We start from the raw sequence: 20,523 nt of genomic DNA on the forward strand, positions 1-20,523 counted from the left end.
GAGAGACAGAGAGAGAGAGACAGAGAGAGACAGAGACAGAGAGACACAAGAGATGAGGGAAAGGGTCAGACAGACAGACAAAGACAGTGAGAGAGAGACAAAGAAAGACAGAGAAACAGAAAAAGAATGACAAAGTTTGCAATTTGAAAGAGGGATGAAAAGATGGGAAGGTGGTCAAGCATACATATAGAATGGTTAACCTTGGCAAAGAGAAAGCTCATCTCTGTCAAAGAATAAAGAAAAACAGAAATGGAAGATTAGATCAAAGGATTTTGAGAAAGACGGAGCTCCCATCAAATGGCCTCAATTTTCTCAGTAAAGTTAGAGACAAAACACTCAATTGAAAGACAGGGATGAGATAAAGAAGGCTTGAATTCGGAAAAGAAAATTTGGAATGGTTTCAGCGGGATGTGAGATCAGGAACCAATAGCAAGGAATAAAAAAACTCCCTAGCTTTAGTGAGGACTCTGTTTAAGGTGGACAATATGAATTTAAAATAATAAACTGTAATGTTTCTATATATAATATATATACATATTTAATGAACACAATAAATTTATCTTAATGTTACATCATTCTGAAAGATCTGAATAAAGAAATCTTTTGCTGTTCAGTCTCACACTGATCCCATTCAGGCTCAAAATGGGAAATATACTATGTAGCACTGCTCACAAAGATGATTATCAGCTCTTCTTTATGAGCCCCATCTTCTCAAGATCTCAGAATACTACCAAGTTTTACTTCAGCAGTAAAGGATTCACATCTGAACCTATGGAGACTCGTGACAATTCTTATCCCCACCAGATGGCTTGTGTGGTCTTGGATTGGGTAAGGCTCCAAAATGTATGTGTGGCCAGGATTTAATTTTCATTGTTGATACTCTGAACCACAATGCTCTTTCATCAACTGCCTCAGTGAGTCATCATATAAGATCATTCTTGAATATAAATTTCTCAAATCCTCCTTTCCTTCCCCTCAAAAAATTTCTGTTCTTTACATCCTTGAAATCTGGTCTAAATGAGTTGTGGGTGGGGGGAAGGGGGATCACACACATGCATATAATAGAATTCAAAGTAAAATATGTCCATTATTCACCAGACATGAATATAACTTTACTATTGATAACTAAAAAGAATATCCTTACTGATGTGATTTCTCAAATTCTATGATTTGTGGATTCTGGTTAGTTAACACCAGTTAGTCTAGGCTTCTAACATCTGACTTTTTTTTAAACAAAGTATTAATGAAAACAATCTGATTAACAGCAAGACTATCTGAGAAACAGATGTAGATACAAATGTTGAAAAAAAGTTGAGAGAGAGAGAGGGTAGCATTTTCTATCCATGCTATTTTCTGCTTGATGAGAATCATTTTTGATCAACAAAGCATACTGATTTTCTATTAATTTTTTTTTAAAATTATGATTTCAACAAGCGTTTGAATCAGGATTACAGCATTGTAAAATCTCTCATCCAAACAGAGAAGCCAAAAATGTCAAAAGAATGCCAGCAGTTTCCAAACACCCAGAAACAGCTGGTTTGCATCTTAACACCTGGAACTCTGAATAGCTGAACCAGAGAGTGGCTGAAGCAGGAGGAGTCTGGAAGTATCTGTAAACTATCAAGCACATGTCTTATGAGGAGTGAGAATAATAGGCCGTTCAAGCACACACACACACACACACACACACACACACACACACACACACACACACAGCAATTTGGGAGTAGAAGGGAAACCAGTTACTTATGTCTGGTTCATTCTATAGTGCACAAATTAATCTTTAGGACTGCTGTGATTTTTAGAAAAGTGTGATTTAAGAAATCTCTCTCCATCTGTGTATGTGTCTGTCTGTCTACATATATTAGGTATCAAACAGGACTCAAATCCAGACTCAGATACTAGTTGAGTGACCCTATCCATGTCTGTTTGCCTCAGTTTCTTCATCTATAATACAGGGATAAAAACAGCACCTCCTTCCCAGGTTGGGAGGACCAAATGAAATAATATTTGTAAACTACTATATAGATTGCGAAGTGCCACATAAGTTCTAGTAATGATTATAAATCACATCACTAACATGATAAATCATGTTAAAATAATTCTTTAGATAAGGTTATATAATAAGGTTTCTATTCTACATAGTAAGTTCACTAATTGAATGGAAGATTTTTAGAAGCACAAGATTTCCCAACAATTTTATCCAACAGGTATACTTTATTAGACATGGGTGAAATGCTATGTCCAATGCATTCCACAATGTGTTCTTGTGTCTGTCATGTGACATAGCACATGAAGGGCATGACATGGTATGCCCACCACAAATTGGAAGCATGTTGATCGCATGATCACATGTTACTGTTATCATGTGGCTGGCTTCTATCACGTTAATTTTCTTTTCATAATTTTTCATAATTTTCTTCATTTGTTTTCATTTCTTTAGCCACCTTTTTCTCTATTTTATTTGATTTTTAAAAATCACTTTTACCTCTCATAAAATTCATATTACTTTTGAGTCCAATTCACATTTTTCTTTAATACTCTTCTTGTAGCCATTTGGCTTCTTTGTCTTCTGAGTTTGTTTCTTGATCTTCCCTGTCCCTATAGTAGATTTTTACGATCAGCTCCTTTTTTTGTTGTTTGCTCATTTTCCTAGTCTATTCTTGATTTTTAATTTTATGTTAAAATTGGGCTCTTTTCCCAGAATGTAGGGAGAAGAACACTGTCTTAAACTTCAGGTTTTTTCACATGACTGTTTTTAGAACTAGTTCTCTATATATCTGTAAATTTGCGTATATATGTGTACACACACTCAAAGGTGCTTTGGTTTTATCTTTCTCTCTCATAAATATATGACCACATGCATACAATTATATATGAATAAATATAAATGTAAATATATAAGCACATATAAAAACATATTAAAATGTTTTTTTTTTTTATGTAGGTCAATTTGTACCCAGATATAATTTATATGAGAAAGTCCAAATGTGAAAAATCTCTCCAGCTTTGCAGATTAGCACATAACTTTTTTAAAAATCTTAGTTATCAAGGGAACTGAGGGTTTAGGAGACTTACCTATGATCTCACAGCTAGTATGTGTCAAAGGTAGAACCAGAACACAAAGATTCCTGATCCTAGAGCCAACTCTCTATCCCTTTTGTGATGCTGACTCTTAAGAGGTATATGTGGGTGTGGATGTTATACACATGTGTATACACAGGCATTCATATGAATTGACATATGGCCCTATAGTAAAGTGTTTTAGAAAAATTAAAAGATTTTATTGTGTCAGATGGCCAATAGATATGTAGATCTAGCTATAGATTTAATATATATATATATATATATATATATATATATATATATATATATATATATATATATATATTATATATAACAAAGCAAAATTTAAAAAGTCTCTAGTTTAAGCAAGATAGTATAGAGACCAAAAAGTTTCCCCTTTTTGAAATTAATCAAAGATTACCAATAAATCAACTGTTCAGCTCTCAGAGGTACAGTACATTTCACACAGTCATTATCCTCTTGTGCCATCCTGGATAAATGTTAAACCACTGAGGCATGTAAGTATGTGCTAAGATCAATAGAAAACTAGGAATTCAGACATGGCCTTGATCCCAGAATACACAGCAGGGGATGCCTATAGAGGATAAGGACATAATATGTTGGAGAGCTCTACTTGTGCATCAGCTTACCAGCTGTGATCAGATCCCAATTTTCTCACCCATTTCTGGAAAGGGGTCAGAGAATAAGAAGCTCAAGTAAAAGAAAGAGGAAAATAAAAAGCCCAATGCTGGTAATTCTGTCAATGTGTAAGCTGGCCTGGGGCAAATAGCTATCCAAGGGAAAAACAAAACAAAACAATCAGGCCAGCAGCAATCTAATAACTTTAAAAGAGAAACCCAAAGCCCCAGAAAGTTCACTGGGGCATATTCACGACTTAGATAAGAGCAGAGAAAAATTGAATGAGCCCTCTGAGACACTCCCCCCATCAAGTGAACATTTTGAACATCTCTGATCACCTGTATAGCTAAAAAAATTCAATGATCTGTCCAAAATGAGCCTATCTCACTCAAGCCACAAATATGAATGACAAAAGAATAAAGGGGGGGAAAAAAGGAAATATTTTGACTTGACATATAAAAAATGACCATTCTAGAAATCCAAAAATATATTGGGCAGTCTGTGGGGTGATGAATTTCCCTCACTGAAAATCTTGGGTATGCTATAAGAAGCCTAGAACATAGAGCACTAAACACAAAGTCAGGACAACTGAGAATTAATAACAAAATTGTTTCACCAACTGGGAGACTCTGAGGACTGCCTTTATTTGGTTGAGATAACTTCCTCATTTGTAAAATGGAAATAAGTTTCTCTATTTCACATTATATTTGTGAGGATCAAATGAGATGATATAGAAACTTTGCAAACCCAAAAGTATCATATAAATGTGATTGATTATATCTACATTCTGTTAAGATAAAAAAAAAAAAAAGATGACATGTGCCAAAAAGCTGATTTTGATAAAAATAGGTAGTTAATAACATAAACAAACTTAATAGAGAAGGAAAAAAAAATTATTAGGCAATCAACATTCTTGTTTATTTTGTTTTTCCAATCAAAGTCCCTCAAAAGCTTTGGTTGCTAAAGTTCAATGGCCTTTCAGGAGTCTCATTTTTCTAGGAGTTATGTGAATAAGTCAACCATAATAATTTGTGGGTGTCACAAATCAATTCCTTCATGGGTGAAAGAATATCATGAAAATAGGATCAGAACAACAAGACAGCTTATTCTCCTAAAACAAAACAAAAACAGAAATAAACCAACTATATCATAGCACAAAGATCTGGTGAGCAATTTCTGAAAATATGGGGTTTTCAGAATGGAGTTTGTTGGGTTTTTTAAAATTCAATTTTTAAAAATAAATATAATGGATCTACAAGATAACTTTTACCTAATAACATAAGCACTGAGGATATAAAGGCAAAAAAAAAAATTTGTCCTAAAGAAATTTACATTCTATTGGAGGATAACAAAATAAACACAGAAAAATATAAATTATACCATATACTAATAAAGAAGTACTTGTTGTTCAATCATTTTTCAACCATCATTTTCACACCCCATCTGGGGTTTTCTTGGCAGAGATATTGAATGCTGTCATTTCCTTCTCCAGCTTATTTTACAGATGCGGAAACTGAGGCAAAGAATGACTTGCCCAGGATCACACAGCTAGGAAGCGTCCAAGTTCAGCTTTGAATTTAGTAAAATGTGATGTTGGTCTCATCTAATTGTAGTAAGAAAACTGTTGAGGGGATTTTCCAGATAATTCTAACATTTTAAAAGATTAATAAACTTTTCCCTATGTTAAAGAATTAAAGTAATTAAGAAACATTAAGACTTTAAAAAAGAAACTTTAGTGAGCTATTTAGACTTTATTGAGCAGAAAATTCAACTCCTTTTTGAAGGATCTTCTTTGTATAAGGCATTTTCAACAAAGTTGAAAATGCGACAATCTGCTCACAAGGAGCTTATAATCTCATTTTCACACAGTTATCGCAGGGCTGAAATAGGAGTGATATAATGCAAAGAGAGCCAACTTACCAATGGGTCATTGATTGGTACGTGGCAGGGTATCACCACCTTAAATTAAAAAAAAGAAATAACAAAATAAGTATGAGACACGTAAAACATCATAGGATAAACTCTGTCCCAATTGAAATCAATCCATTGTCATCATGTTATGCTCCTTAATAAATGGGAATGATAAAGAATCTAAGAATAAGTGATATGATTCCATTTGATCTAAGGAAAAGCCTCAATAAAATGAGTCAACCCTTTGACCCAGCAGTGTTACTACTGGGCTTATATCACAAAGAGATCTTAAAGAAGGGCAAAGGCCCTGTATGTGCAAGAATGTTTGTGGCAGCCCTCTTTGTGGTGGCCAGAAACTGGAAACTAAGTGGATGCTCATCGATGGGAGAATGGCTGAACAAGTTGTGGTATATGAATATTATGGAATATTATTGTTCTGTAAGAAATGACCAACAGGATAATTTCAGAAAGGCCTGGAGAGACTTATATGAATTGATGCTGAGTGAAATGAGCAGGACCAGGAGACCATTATATACTTCAACAACAATACTATATGACGATCAATTCTGATGGATGTGGCCATCTTCAACGATAAGATGAATCAAATCAGTTCCAATAGAGCAGTAATGAACTGAACCAGCTACACCCAGCAAAAGAACTCTGGGAAATGAGTACGAACCACTACATGGAATTCCCAATCCCTCTATTTTTGTCCGCCTGCATTTTTGATTTCCTTCACAGGCTAATTAAACACTGTTTCAAAGTCCGATTCTTTTTGTACAGCAAAATAACTGTATGGACATGTATACATACATCATATTTGGCATATACTTTAACATTTTAACATGTATTGGTCAACCTGCCATCTGGAGGAAGAGGTGGGGGGAAGGAGGGGAAAAATTGGAACAAAAGGTTTTGCAATTGTCAATGCTGAAAAATTACCCATGCATATATCTGGTAAATAAAAAGCTATAATAAGAAAAATCCATCATTTTATAGATGAAGAAACAGAGGCAGAAAGAGAAGGAGTGACAATGCTATCAATGTAAGAGGTGGGTCTCAAATTCAGTTATTTTTGATTTCAAGTCCAAATTTGTACCAATCACCTAAGTCATTGCCTAATGATTGCCTAAAATCTGCCTAAAATCCTCACATCTGTAACTGGAGGTTCCTATACCAGGTGATTACTGAGTACTGGTGGTATGTTAGGAAGATGGAGTGGGAAACTTGCAGGGGCAAATAGGAAGGAGGAAGATTACAACCTTTTTCTCCAATAAATAAACAAACAAACAAAAATCAACAGGGACTAAGTTGAACTCTGCAAGATGTGAAGAACAGAACAGTATTTTCCAGGCTACAGAGGGAGGATAAAAACGGTAGCCATCTCCAAACCCCTTTCATGTCACTATCTTGGTGAAAAACAAAACAAAATAAAACCTTATATAACCCATTCTAGTTTCAGCTCTGGTCAGGCTTTAATAATAATGGTAATGATGATAAAGATGGTGATAATGATTATGATTGTGGTGAGGGGGATAGCTTTTTAAAATCGACAAAAGAGTTTAAAATATATTTATATTTCTAATCACAAAACTAATTTTATAATAGTGATGGGGGAGATAGCTTTTTTTGATCTACAAAACAAGTTAAAATATATTTATGTTCCTAATCCTAAAATCAATTTACAAACATTGTTCCCCTAATAACTCTGAACTCAATAGGTGGAACTTTATAGGTAAAAGGGCATGGAGCAAATGGACTGCAAAGCCATCTTTTGAGATTTTTCCATTTGAAAAGCTGCTATTCATAACTTCCACATCTATTAAAATATCTATCATTTTTAAAAGCTTTAAAAATACTATAATATTATATCACTTTATCCTGATAACAATACTGGAAGGCAGTGGCTAGTATCAATCCCCTTTTTACAACTGAGGAAAAAGAAAAAGAGGTTAAAAATGACTTGCCCAGCTCAACTCAATTCTTCCTGACTGGTTAGGAAAGCATTATGTAAATTATTAAGTGCTCAAGTAGTCTTTTTAATTGGAACATTCAACCTCATTGATCTATATATGTAAATATTATGTGTGTTTGTATGTATATATATCTATATCTATCTGTATTTTCTCCTTACCTTTTTTCCTTCCTCTTCCTCTCTCTCCCCTTCCAAATATATATATATATATATATATATATATATATATATATTTACCAAATAAGAAAGTTTAAAACAGTATTATTATAAAAGTCTTGAATTTATGCCCCCTTTAAAAAGTTCTCAGGGATCCCAAGGGATTCCTCAGATCCTACTTTGAGAACCAATGATTTAGAAGTTAGCTCTTGAATTAAGTTTTGAGAAAAACCATGAACTCCTAAGAGGCAGAGATGAGAAGGGAATCATTCCAGGCATGGGAGAAGAATCAGTGCAAAGGAATAAAGAGAGGAGATTGGTTTTCTTGTGTGAAAAATAACAACTAGACTGGCACAGCTGGATCGAAGGGTGCAAAGAGGTACAAGGAGCAAAGTCTACAAAGAAAGGGGTTAGCTTGTAAAGCATTATAATTGGGTTGTATCTTTAAATATTTTTGTTTAGAAAACTGCATTGCTTAATTTGTGATGTTTTTATTCATTATTAGCATTAATTCAACATTACCAAGTATCAAAGAACATGTGGATACATGTGGGTGGATACATAATGATACACATAAATAGTATGTAAACGGATGTATACATACACTGTGTTTTTATGGCTGCCCAAGGATGCCTTTTTCATGAATGTCTCTCTGATATTTAGTATTGCTCCCTGCCCTATATATTCTACATGTAGTTTGAGAGTTTGCCCATTACACATAATTAGTGCTCTCTAGGGTATTTCCTTTACTATCCATAACAAGTCTCCAGGAACTAGCCCAGTGTGACAGATATGAAAAGTTTAGAGAACAAAGGACAAACTCTAAGCTCCAAGGTTATCCTGGGGTGTATATAGATCAGTCACAAAAACTTCTTCTCCAGGCCAGAGATCACAAACAATGCTTATCATGGGAAGGAATCTATTTACATAACACATGACTACAAGTCTAACCATCAAAACAATCTAAGGCATTTACAACTTGGGTGCTAGATTAGAGAGCCAATATCCATATCTGAACCAATGGATTTGCCTGGACACAGAGGAGTGTTTTCTTAACCAGGACTGTGACATCAACCCCTGACTAGGGGTCAGTGGTCAGAGTCAAGGGCTCTCTCAAGTTATCTGAGAAATCTTAACTGTGCATTATGAAGTTAGCAAAATGACACTGCAATTGCAATCAGAAACCTGAGTTCAAGTCCTGCTTCAGACACTTAATAGCAGCTGTGTGACTGGGACAAATCATTTAACTACAGCCACAATTTCCTTATTCATAAAATGGGGAGAATAACAAAAACTATACCACCGATTGTTGTGAGAATTACATAAGAAAACATATTTCTAAGCAGGCTGAAGTCCTCTGAACTTCTCCATCATGTCCAACTTCTTTTGCCCCTCTTCTCTAAACCTCTTTCCAGCTTTCTTTTATGCGTTGTCTTGAGCATTGGGATGTAGGATATTTGGGATTAATGGTTGTCTTTCTCCCTATTTGTATTTGTATTCCTAGTATTGCACTGTCCCTTAAATACATAGTAAGCATTTAATATATTGACTGATTGCCTCTTCTCTCCCTAATAAAAAAAGGAGCTATTATTTCAGTTTTGTGGATATAATAGCTTTTTATTTTCAAAATATATTATTATCAAAAAAAAAGGAACCACTAGAAAATAGTCGAATAAATATTAAAAGCTTACAATAAGGTATCTGAATGTTGAAAACTATCTTTGCATATATTTTGCAAATGAAAAACAATTATTATCAGAAAAAAGAGCCACTGGAAAATAGTTAAATAAATATCAAAAGCTTATAATAATATATCAAAAGACAACATCAGTACTAGGGTATAAATGGATATGGTTATTAAAAAAAAAGAAAAGGAGAAATGGAGGAGAAGAGAAAGGGAAAGGGGAAGGGAAGGGGAAAAGAGAAAGGGAAGGAGAAGAAGAAAGGGAAGGAAAGGGAAAGGGAGGGGATGAGGAAGGGAAGGAAAGCTACTATAAATGGCTATGAAGAGTCTCTAAAACCCCCCAAAACTTCCAATATGGACACCCAGAACTTTCTGTGACCTGTGGTACCGCCTAGTTTCAGAGTTCTTTTGAAATTGCCCTTTTGCATGTGTTCAAAGTCACTCATTGCTACTAATATGCTGTTGCCAAGGAGAAAGCACAAACAAATAAGGTATTTATCTGAGACACCTGGCTACATGGTCTATAAGTGTCTAAAGTTTTGTTTCAATGCCAACAATTCAACACAGCAATAGTAATAAAGTTGGGGGCTTTCCACTAAGGCATTGGTGTGTAATGAGGAGATATAACAGAAAAGTGTTTGGAGATATACAATAGAAGAGGCACACATACACACACCTATTCAGGTATCAAAAAACAAGTTCCATTTATCCTAAGGTGGTTTTATCCAGTTTAAACATGATTCTCCTCCAAATGTTTACCTTATCATCATTTCACTGATAACATGCTTCCAGATGGGTGGTTAGACAAAGGACACTTCAGTCAATTTAATAGTCCTGTGATCTTGCTTTCTAAGGGAAGCTTCAGAGAAGCTAGGAACTGCTCAGGTAGGAAAAAAGGAAGAATTCTAAAGGGTCCATTTATCCAGCCCAAGAAAATACATATAGATGGGAGATTTCACATCCAGTTCAAGAACTAGCCAGAGTCATATTAATAGCTGGGAAAATCAGATGGAGCTCTGTCAAGAGCTTACATATGAGGCTAAGGAACTGGTATTCTATATGAAAAGCAATGGGGAGCTTCTAAGTACTTTTAAATCAGGTGTATGACATGATCAGCCAGGAGAAATGGATTCTGGCTGTTATGAAAGGGCTGGTTTATGAAGTAAGGCGGTTGGGAAATAATTACCATCCTTCAGTTGTGAGGTGTTGAAGACCTGAACTAAAAGTCCTATCCTTGGGAAGCTGGAGAAAGGAACCTAGATATCTTGGAGTTAAAATAATCAGGATTTTGTCATGGATTATTAAATTGATGTTGTTTGTCCTTCATTCTCAGTGAGAACCATAACATCAGGGAGGTGATGCCATGATATGCAAGTGAATTGGATTTACGTGAGGGAAGGCTGTGTCTCACTTTTCCCTCTAGAGTCATCTGGGTCCAGTGGCCAGATATAGATCAGGATGACTGCACATGGCCCTGGATGCAATGGGAGACTTGAATCTTTTTAAGCAAAGATCTTCAACAGGTCTCAGTTTGACTGAGGCAACTACTCATTCAGTGATTAAGACTGGATAGCAATTGAGGCAAAGAATCTTCTCTTTCACCTAGTTCAAAAAACCAATCTAAATAAATAAATGAATTGAATATATATGGGGAGTAAAAGAGAGAAGAGAAATCACAGATGACCAAAGATAGATGGCTGACCATCTACAAGGATGGCTGTGACTGTCAAAAGAAACAATTAGGAAGACATATGTTCCATTTACTCTTCATATTCTGTCATTCAAAGGATTTTGATCACATGGATAGTAATATTCATTTCCAATTATTTGCAACTAATTTATATATTGAGCAATTTTATAATTTCTGCTTCAAATTTTAAAAGCAGATATGTACAATTTTAATGAGATTTCTCAACACTAGCCTATCCTCCAGGGGCAAGAAAAAAGACCTATAAATAATATTACTTAAATAATGTTAAAAGATGTTACTTTTCATTTTAGTGTGGTCCCTAACAGATTTATACCTGTAGTTCAATAATTTTTTGACGTATAAAAGAAAATCTTGTTTTGCCCACTGCTGTAGACATGCAGGCATAAAGAAGAAAAGAAACACATCACTAAAGATAGATATATTATGGCAGTATATTGTTTTTGGAATTGCTCTAAAAGTACCAAATAAAATAATAGTAAGGAATGAAAAGTTACTATCTTCCTTCAAGGCAAGCCAGAAGCCCAATTTATTCTATATTTTTATTTGACTTAGCTGTTGCAAAATAAGCTAGCTCAGTGAATATAAAAATAAGCCAAGATGGTAGTCCCAGTCCTTCTGCCAGGATCTTACTACATAAGTCTGTGTTTTTTGGCCACACCCTTGGAATAAAAAATGCTTCACTGACTATTTTATCAAATGATTATTTTACGGAAATAAAGATGATTGACAAGAAAATGTTCTCAGAGAATAGGAAGGGGTCACAAAAATGAAGCTGCATGACTTTCTTGCCTGTAATAAACTGGTTCAAGGGAGAATTAAATAGTCAAAAGGCTAGTTTGGTAGTGAAAAGACATAAATTTGAATCTTGACACTACTACTCATATCTTCTGCATGACCTTGGAATGGAAAACCATTTCAATTTTCTGGCCCTCCATATCCTTATTTGTAAAATGAGAACATTGGATTAACTTGAAATTATATGATCTCTCATCTACAACTAATATCACTACTATGTCTTGAGAAAACATAGGCATCTAATGTCACCTGGAATTTCTAAATCACTAAATTGTTTGTAAAACTACCTATGAAAATATTTAATTATTCCTTTTTATATACTACGTGCCTATTATCCATTTCCAGCAAAGGAATAGGCTACTGTCCTTAACTTGTTACAAGAAAACATTTTGAGGGCTCTGTCTCCCTGATAAAAAGTCACTTTTGTTGATATGAGTCTTTGGATAGGAGACCATCTTTGGAAGACATGCAGTAAAAAGAAAAGTAATTCAGGAAAGTTGTATTTATGTCATGGGTACTCCATGCATTTTGTAAACTTTAGCAAATCCCTATATACTCATCCAGAAAATGAGAAGAGTACATTACATTGTCTTCTAAAGACCCTTTCAGTTTTACAACTTGTGAATCTATGCTGTTTTCTTCCCCCCTCAGATTCTCTTCTCTGTTTTCTCCCCCTGTCTAGATCATCTATTTAATGGAATGGCATAATGTGAACAATAAAAATTCTTCATCTACCTGTTCTTGTCTGTCTGAATGGTTAGGTGGGGTGGAGAAAGGAAGAAGAAGAAAGGATGAAAAGGAAAAAATATTTACATGATAACATTATTATATGTTTAAAGGGAATAGCAACTATACATAACAGACTTATAGTTTCATGTGCAATAACAGTTTTATTATACTTTGTTATGGAAATGCCTATTCTATTTCATAAATTTAAAAGAAAAGAGAGGACTGAGGTTTACCTGGTTCCATGAGCTGATTTTATTGATGAGAAAAATGAAGGTCAGAGATTGAATAACTTGCCAGCTAATGATAAGAAGGCTGAGGGAAGTATATCTCAAAATAATTCTGAAGTAAAAATAATGAATCTTTCAAAAAAAAAATCAAAAAAGAATGAATTGAAGAGAGAAGGAACTAAAGACAGAGAAGAGTTAAAAGAATATCTTATTAAAGCAAAGACCTGAATGAGTTCACTGGACACAAGCATGCTAACATATGACTTTGCTGTAATAGAGACAGAAGTTGACAAGGCAGTGTCAGAGCTAAAAACCACGTTAACTGATCTGTCATGGAAAAAATGCCACACTTGAAATCAGAAGACCTGGATTTAATTTCCAACCTCCTCAATCCCTACCCCAGTTCTTGATAGGACCTCAGTTTTCTTACCTGTAACATAAAAGATTCTGGACTACCAATCAATCAATCAACATTTAATATTAGAGGACTTTTGCATTTAATCTAAATCTATGATTCAATTATCCTTCATGTTTATGATGCTAAGTTCTATCTGATGCCATTCTTTCTATAGCTATTAGCTTTCCATCATTGTCTTTTCAATCATAGGTGATATGACATTTGACGCTATTATTTGCCTAATATTAATAATAACTATTACCTAAATTAGATTTTATGGGACCTTGTAATTTAGTAAGGACATTCACATCCATTATTTAAATGAATCCTTACAACAATCTTCTTAGATAAGACTGGATAGGGATTACTGTCTCCACTTTACAGACTTGCTTCAAGTTTCATCTTAAAATCCCATTTTCTGCAAGAAACTTTTTCAGGTACCACTAAATTATAATGCCAGGGATTTATTATTTATCTCAGAGATAACGTTCAATTTATCCTTTATAAATCCTATTATGCATAGTTATTTGCATGCTATTTTTTCCCTAATGGATTGTTAGTTCCTTAGGAACAGAGCCTGTAAAAAAATTCCTTTTTTTTGTGTTCTCCCGTTAAGTATAGTGACAAGTATGTATATAATAGGAGCTCAATAAATGCTTACTGACAACTTGAAAAAACTGATATCCTGATTAATTTATAATACAAGGTTAAATAAAATATAGGAATAATTAGTAAAAGTAGGATGATTTACCATTAAGGTAGCCTGGTATACTGGAATACAGAACAAGCCTTGAAACCAAGAGCATATAGAACCTAAATTTTCTAACTATGTTTATTGACTCTCATTTTTTTGGTCATAACTCAGCTTGTTAAAAATTAAGAGCAAATGCTTCAAGATCAAATGAGAGGGGTAGCTAGATGACACAGTGGTTAGAGTACTGGCCCTGAAGTCAGGAGGCCCTGAGTTCAAATTTGACCTCAGACACTTAATACTTCCTGGCTGTGTGATCTTGGGCAAGTCATTTAATCCTAATTGCCTCAGGGGGGAAAAAATCAAATGAGATTATAAATAGATGATTTGGTAAACACAAATGAAACTATAACATTTTTGGTTTTAAAGTTAAATAACTTTAAATAAAGATGTGACATTTTTCAATTTTTTTGTTGCTGTGAAAGTGATATAATTCTGATCCTACTGCCTATTAAAAATAGACTATTATCTACAATTAATTTGACTTCTTTATTTTCTTTTCAACCAAGATTAAAGAAACATTTTAAGAGGGGCAGCTACTTTTATATAATTTTAATATTCTGTCGTCCAACCTAGAAATTTTAAAATGAAGAGTTTCCAAACAACCTTTCCCTATTGAAATAGGTTTGATGATGAAAAAAATTTCAAATAGAAGCAATGGGAGGGGCTTATCACATGGAGTAAGGAAGGGTTTGAACAATGCCTACCACAAATAATACATCTAAGACCAAGCCACTTATTTATCTAAGTTACAGTTGCTAATGTGTGTAAGTAGAAAGGGCTCTCTATGTTCAATGAAAGCACCGAAATGAGCCATTTCCTAACCTCCCCCCCCAAAAAAAAACCCCTGACAATATAATTAAACAGCCAGCCAAAACCATTTACTATTAATGATTATACAAGTACCAGTGTTGACATAGTTAGATACTCCTAACACAGTTTAACTGTAAAAACAATTCCTTTTGTATCAATTCCCTTTAGAATCTTTGTAGATAGGTCAAGGAACAAGATTTGTTTCAGCTTGTATGTCTTTAAAGCATGTAAAAATACTTCTTAAAAATGGCTGTGACACAGACTCTGAGACATTCTAATGAAGGGTAAATCTAGGGGATACGGTTAATTTAAGTAAGAGTAAATCTGGGTCATGCAGCTAATAATATTAGATTTAGACTCAAGAAAACTCAAGTTCTAATCCAGCCTCAGACATTTCCAAATTATGTGGTCCTGGGCAAATCACTTAACTACTTTCTGCCTCAGTTTCTACCTCTGTGAAATGGGGAATAATAATAGCACCTTTCTTCCAGAACTGATGGAGGTCAAACAAAATATTTGTAAAGCATTTTGCAAGTCTTAAGGATCTATGTAAATGTTAGCTATCATTATTATGAGTTATAGTAACCTAAACTTTATATTGGATAGAATTCATGTTCCAAAATTCTTCCTTGGAAATTCTAAATTCCATTTCTAAATTTCAGCAAGTATCTGGATTCATTTATCTCTCAACATCGAAAAGTAAATGTGACAAAGGCTAGTTCTTAAAAAATAATAAAAACATTACTCCTCTTTCCTTGGAGCCCACTTAAACAGGAGAACTAACAATCCACCCTTTCTTCCAAAAATAAAAACCTCTGATTTGAGGCTTTGGAGTCAATGATGCTGCCTTTGCAGATGAGCAAACAGATGGCTGTAAACAAGGTCCTTCCTTGAGTTCTGGATAGACAAGCAGTGTTCAGATCAAAATACAGCAAAGGATAGATAGCTCCTGACTCCAAGGTAAAACCAGTTGGGAGAACCCAAAAGATAATGCTAAGGACTCAGACCATGAAAGGCATTTAAAGGGAAGGGTTTGGACATATAGTTAATTTATTCCCACCCTCCCCCAAAAGGAAAGAATTCAAATTTATTAGTGAATTTTAAATCTATTTTCAAATACTTTTTCAAGACAAAGATAAACTGGTGAACCTGTGAGACAGACTTAGTATTAAAAACCTTTTTATTTTTTAATAACAATGCAGGCTTTATGTCCATAAAGGGCAAGTTAAAGTCTTTATACTTTAGACTATATACAGTTTGTCTTCAATCAGGAGGCTCATTCTTCAAACAGCTCATTACAATGACATTAAATCTAGCAGAAAGCAAAACATTTTGCAGATAGTGTAAGCTAATATTACCTCTTAAGCATTCTCCTTCTGGAAACACTGAATAGAATCCAAAGGTCACTATCAGTGGTTAAGTTTTCCATTAGATTCTCCTAGATCAAACGATTAGTTTCAACTGAACTTTTGTTAATAATAACCTAGAGAAATTGTAAACACATAAAGTATCCCACAAATATGTATATTTAGGCTCCATTTGAAAGTTGTTTCCTGCTGTAACGGTTTGAGAATTTATGAATTATTTGCTGGCAAAGATTAATTTAATTTTTCATAATATAATCAATTCTCAATACCAGGACATCAAGAATTAAACAAATCTATAGCTATCCATACTAGTTTGTAAAACCTAATATTTATATGGTGCATTAAGGTTTACAAATTGCTATGCAAAAATAACTTCAATTAGTCATGACAAACACCTAATGAAGTAGTTATTATGACGTCTATTTTACAGATGTAGAAAATGTATCAAAAAGAAATTACCTGACTTAGCCTTGGTGACAGCTAGTAAATGACTGACAAGGACTCTAAACTCAGGTCTTCAGGAGTTTAGGCAATGCTCTACCCACTGGGCCACCTAGTTGCTGAAACATTTCATACATATTTTGTTTTACTTCATAGCTTCAACCTTACTCACATTTTATTAGAACTACTACTAGGCAACTAAATTAAAAGATTTTGGTTTTAGAAACTGTTCCTATACCAGGTCAGATCTGACAGAGTGACTTCCAAACAAGAAAAACAAGCCTGAAAATAATTCACAACCTAAAACATCATAAATCACAAAGTGTTAGAGAGAAATTTGCTTATTTTAGAAATGAGGAAATGAAAGTCCAGAAAGGTCGTTTATTTGTCTTGACCTAGGTTAAATTGCAAGTAAGTGACAAAACTAGGACTTTATCTCAGTTCTTCTAATACCAAGTCCAGTGTTCCTGCCTCATCATTTCCTGATATGTGTCAATTAGGAAATCATACATCAAAGCCACATGCAAAAGATTGTCAACCCAAAAGAGATAGATTCATCAAATGAATTAAAATGTCAAGTTCTTAGGTGAGAGCACTATTATTTTAATTATTGGAATTTTAAAAAGAACTTGTGCTAGAAGTCTCACCATATATACTATGAAATTGTGTACCTTATGGTAAGAATTGTCTTTAGTCAAAATTATAACTCATATAGACACACAGTGAAAATTTTACATTTCATGTTTATATATAATATTGTTGTTTACTATAAGGATAGCATTTTCTTATCTATTGTACAATATAATGACTTATACTGTATATTATAAACAATTGTAAACTATATTGCAATTATATATTTTACAATTGTTTATATATATGCATATAAATGTATATAAACATCACCACATATAACATAAATATTTTGTTGCTCTTTATCCCTCAATTTCCTATAAATACTAGGAAAAATACTTGAATTATATATTTCAGAAAGTTTGTAAAGTCTGGAGTTCTATGTGAATGTGAATTCTTGTTACTGGACTAAAATTCAGTGGTTGCACAGCTAACTAGCCTCATGGCCCAGCTCGGAAGTCAGTTTTATCACTATAAAAGCAACATATTTTCTAAATGTGATCCAATGAGTCAGACAGTGACTCAGAAAAATCTGATTCAGTGGTAGGATGTTTGTACCACGTCTGGACAGCAATCTCCTTTCTGGACAACACCTGCTCTCAATTTTCTTATTGCCAGTTTCCTTTATTCTTGACATTTACACAAGCATTTATTGAGCTTTTAGTCACTGAAAAGTCCTAACAATACAAAAAATGAAAACAAAACAGCTTCAAAAGTCTGCACTGGTGAGAAGGAGAGGTATTCTGGGCAAAGGAACAGCCTATTGTAAGACAGAGGATCATAGAGGTAGAGCTGATAGAAACCTCAGATGAAAAATGGAATGTGAATTGCAGTAAAGAAATAACAATATCCCTGCTGGGAATTAAGATGTAGGACAAGGAAAAAAGGGATTAAAGTCTAGGAAAGTGGCTGGGAGTCAGTGGGTGAGAGCTGGGCAAAAGGAGTTTCTATTTTATAATAGCAGCAACAGGCAGTCACTAAAGATTGTAAAGTAAGGGAATGTGTACAGAATGGTGTCTAAGAATGTTAATTTAGCAGCCATAGGGGAGATGGATTGGAGTATGCAAAGCCTAGATGGAAAGACTAATTGCCTAATTATTTACAACTGTGCTATGGAAGATTTGATAAGGGTCTGAACAAGGAGTCTGACTGCATCACAGGAAAAGATCACAGCTTTAGGAAAATAGAATCATCACAATCAAGTAAGTGATTGGGATGCATTGTGTCTCAGGGAGAAGAAATTAAACAAGAATGATTGAGAATATGAGTTAAAGAATGATGGCATCCTTTATATATTGGGAAATCTTCGGAGCAATGAGTTTGACTGGAGAGTTAACGAACTCCTTCTGAGATGTCTGAAATGACATGGGACTTCACAGTGGAGCTGTCCAGCAAATAATTGGTGACTAACTGGGACAGTAGTTCAGGAGGAAGATTTAGGAATAGATACATAGGGAATTGATGGATCATCTATATAGATATAATCATTGAACTCATGAAAGCTAATGAGGTTGCAGGGAGAGAGATCTCATGTTGAAAAGAAGTAATAATATGTTTTGTTTTATTTTAAACATGTTCAGCTGCTAATTAATACCTATGTTTTCATTAGCTGTACCAAGGGATTCTAATATACATATGATGTTCCTCTATGTGGAACTGGAAATTTAATTTTGATATCAGTTGTTCTCTCCAGAATGGACACCCATAATTTGGTTGGGAGCCCTGGTTACTTTTCAAAAGCCTATCACAGTTTTCATCATAATGTCTTTTAAAAGAATTGGAAATACTCTCGTATAATCACAAACCATCTTGGTTGCTATATGAATGAAGAAATATTTAGCAAATATAAATATCCATAAAACATTTTCATGTAAGTTTTTTTTTTCTTTTCAATACTTAATTACGCGCAAAAAATAGAACAGACACACATCTTAGGTTTTTTTCTTAGCTGAAGATATGCTTTTATTATTCATTTTTCAATTCTTTTTCCATTAGCTTCTTGTTCCTCTTTATTTTTCTAAACAATTTCTTGTCATTCTCTCTGGAATATTAAAAGGTTTAGCAAGTGGTCACTAAAGATGATCTCTCTTGCAATAACAAGGTCTATGCAATAACAACAAAAAAAGTTTTCCCTGCCTGCTCTAACTTGACAATTTAGGTCAGTAAGAAATAAAAAAAAAAAAAAGAATATGATTTAGGAAGATAAAGCTTGTAAAACAAAGAGAAGGCCATAAAAATACAATATTTTGTTAATGATATGTAAGAAATTCTAGAATAAAGTTCAGTCTCAGCTATGTGATGTAGTGGAGACAAATTGGATTAAAACTGGAGCCTGTCCAGATTCCTCTAGTATTTTGCTACATGAATAAAGTAAAAAAAAAAAAAAAAAAAAAAAAAAAATCATAGATCTTAGTTTCTTTGTCTGTTAATTGAGGATTCCGGTGGAAAAGAAAAAGTACTGGATTTGACATCAGGTGACTTTATTTCAAATCCCAGTTTTATCATGCAATTCTCTTTGGTAAACATGGGCTCTTGCCCATGTTCACTACTAGAGGCCCAACTAGTGCAGAAGCCTTCCTTTCCTTTCCTTGGTCCTGTGAAGGTATCACAAAATTTGGGCTGTCATCTCTTGATTTTGCAATTCCCTTCTTGTTGTACAATTCTGGGTGACTTCTCCAAATTGCCTTGTTCTTATGCATCGCCAATTGCTTGGTGCCATGCAACACCTTTTTGTTGCTCTCTGTTCATCCTTATTTCCTTTGGAACTCAGTTTATCAACTCCAGATGAGAGATTAAGCTCCACAGAGGTAAATATGGACAAAAGTTTACAAGTAGGGATAGGCTGTGATTTTCATTATTGATATACAATTTTAATTAATTTTAACAATTAACAAAATATATTTTATCTCTCAGCCACCTCAACTCCTACTTCAGTGACAAAGAAAAATAAAACCCCTGATTTATTCTTCACTGTTGAAGAATGTTACCATATCTCTGAGATCATAGATATATTTGAGTATGACTAGAAAAGGAAGTGGGCTAACCATGAAATGAAAATGAAAGAAAATAGATCAGTCAATCTACAAACATTTACATTTCTAGAACTGGACTAGGTTCAAATACAAATACAAAATCCAAAGAATGAGTCCCTGATCTAACAAATGATTGCACTAGTATGTCCTACATAGTAAAAAAGAGGCCAAGAAAGGTCTCTAGCATGTTAGACAGATC

The 20,523-nt window shown here is 34.0% G+C and overlaps 1 protein-coding gene across 7 annotated transcripts in view; it reads right to left on the reverse strand.

Annotated features, from left to right (window-relative positions):
• TNS3 (tensin 3) overlaps window positions 1-20,523 on the reverse strand; it is a 455,488-nt gene that overhangs the window by 218,488 nt on the left and 216,477 nt on the right. For all 7 annotated transcript variants that reach the window (XM_074283576.1, XM_074283574.1, XM_074283580.1 and 4 more), the window contains one exon: window positions 5,626-5,664. In XM_074283576.1, the coding sequence (XP_074139677.1) occupies window positions 5,626-5,664 (39 nt within the window). The remainder of the gene's footprint in view (window positions 1-5,625; window positions 5,665-20,523) is intronic.

Source organism: Sminthopsis crassicaudata, chromosome 1 (assembly GCF_048593235.1).
Source record: "Sminthopsis crassicaudata isolate SCR6 chromosome 1, ASM4859323v1, whole genome shotgun sequence".
Classification (NCBI taxonomy): Eukaryota; Metazoa; Chordata; class Mammalia; order Dasyuromorphia; family Dasyuridae; genus Sminthopsis; species Sminthopsis crassicaudata.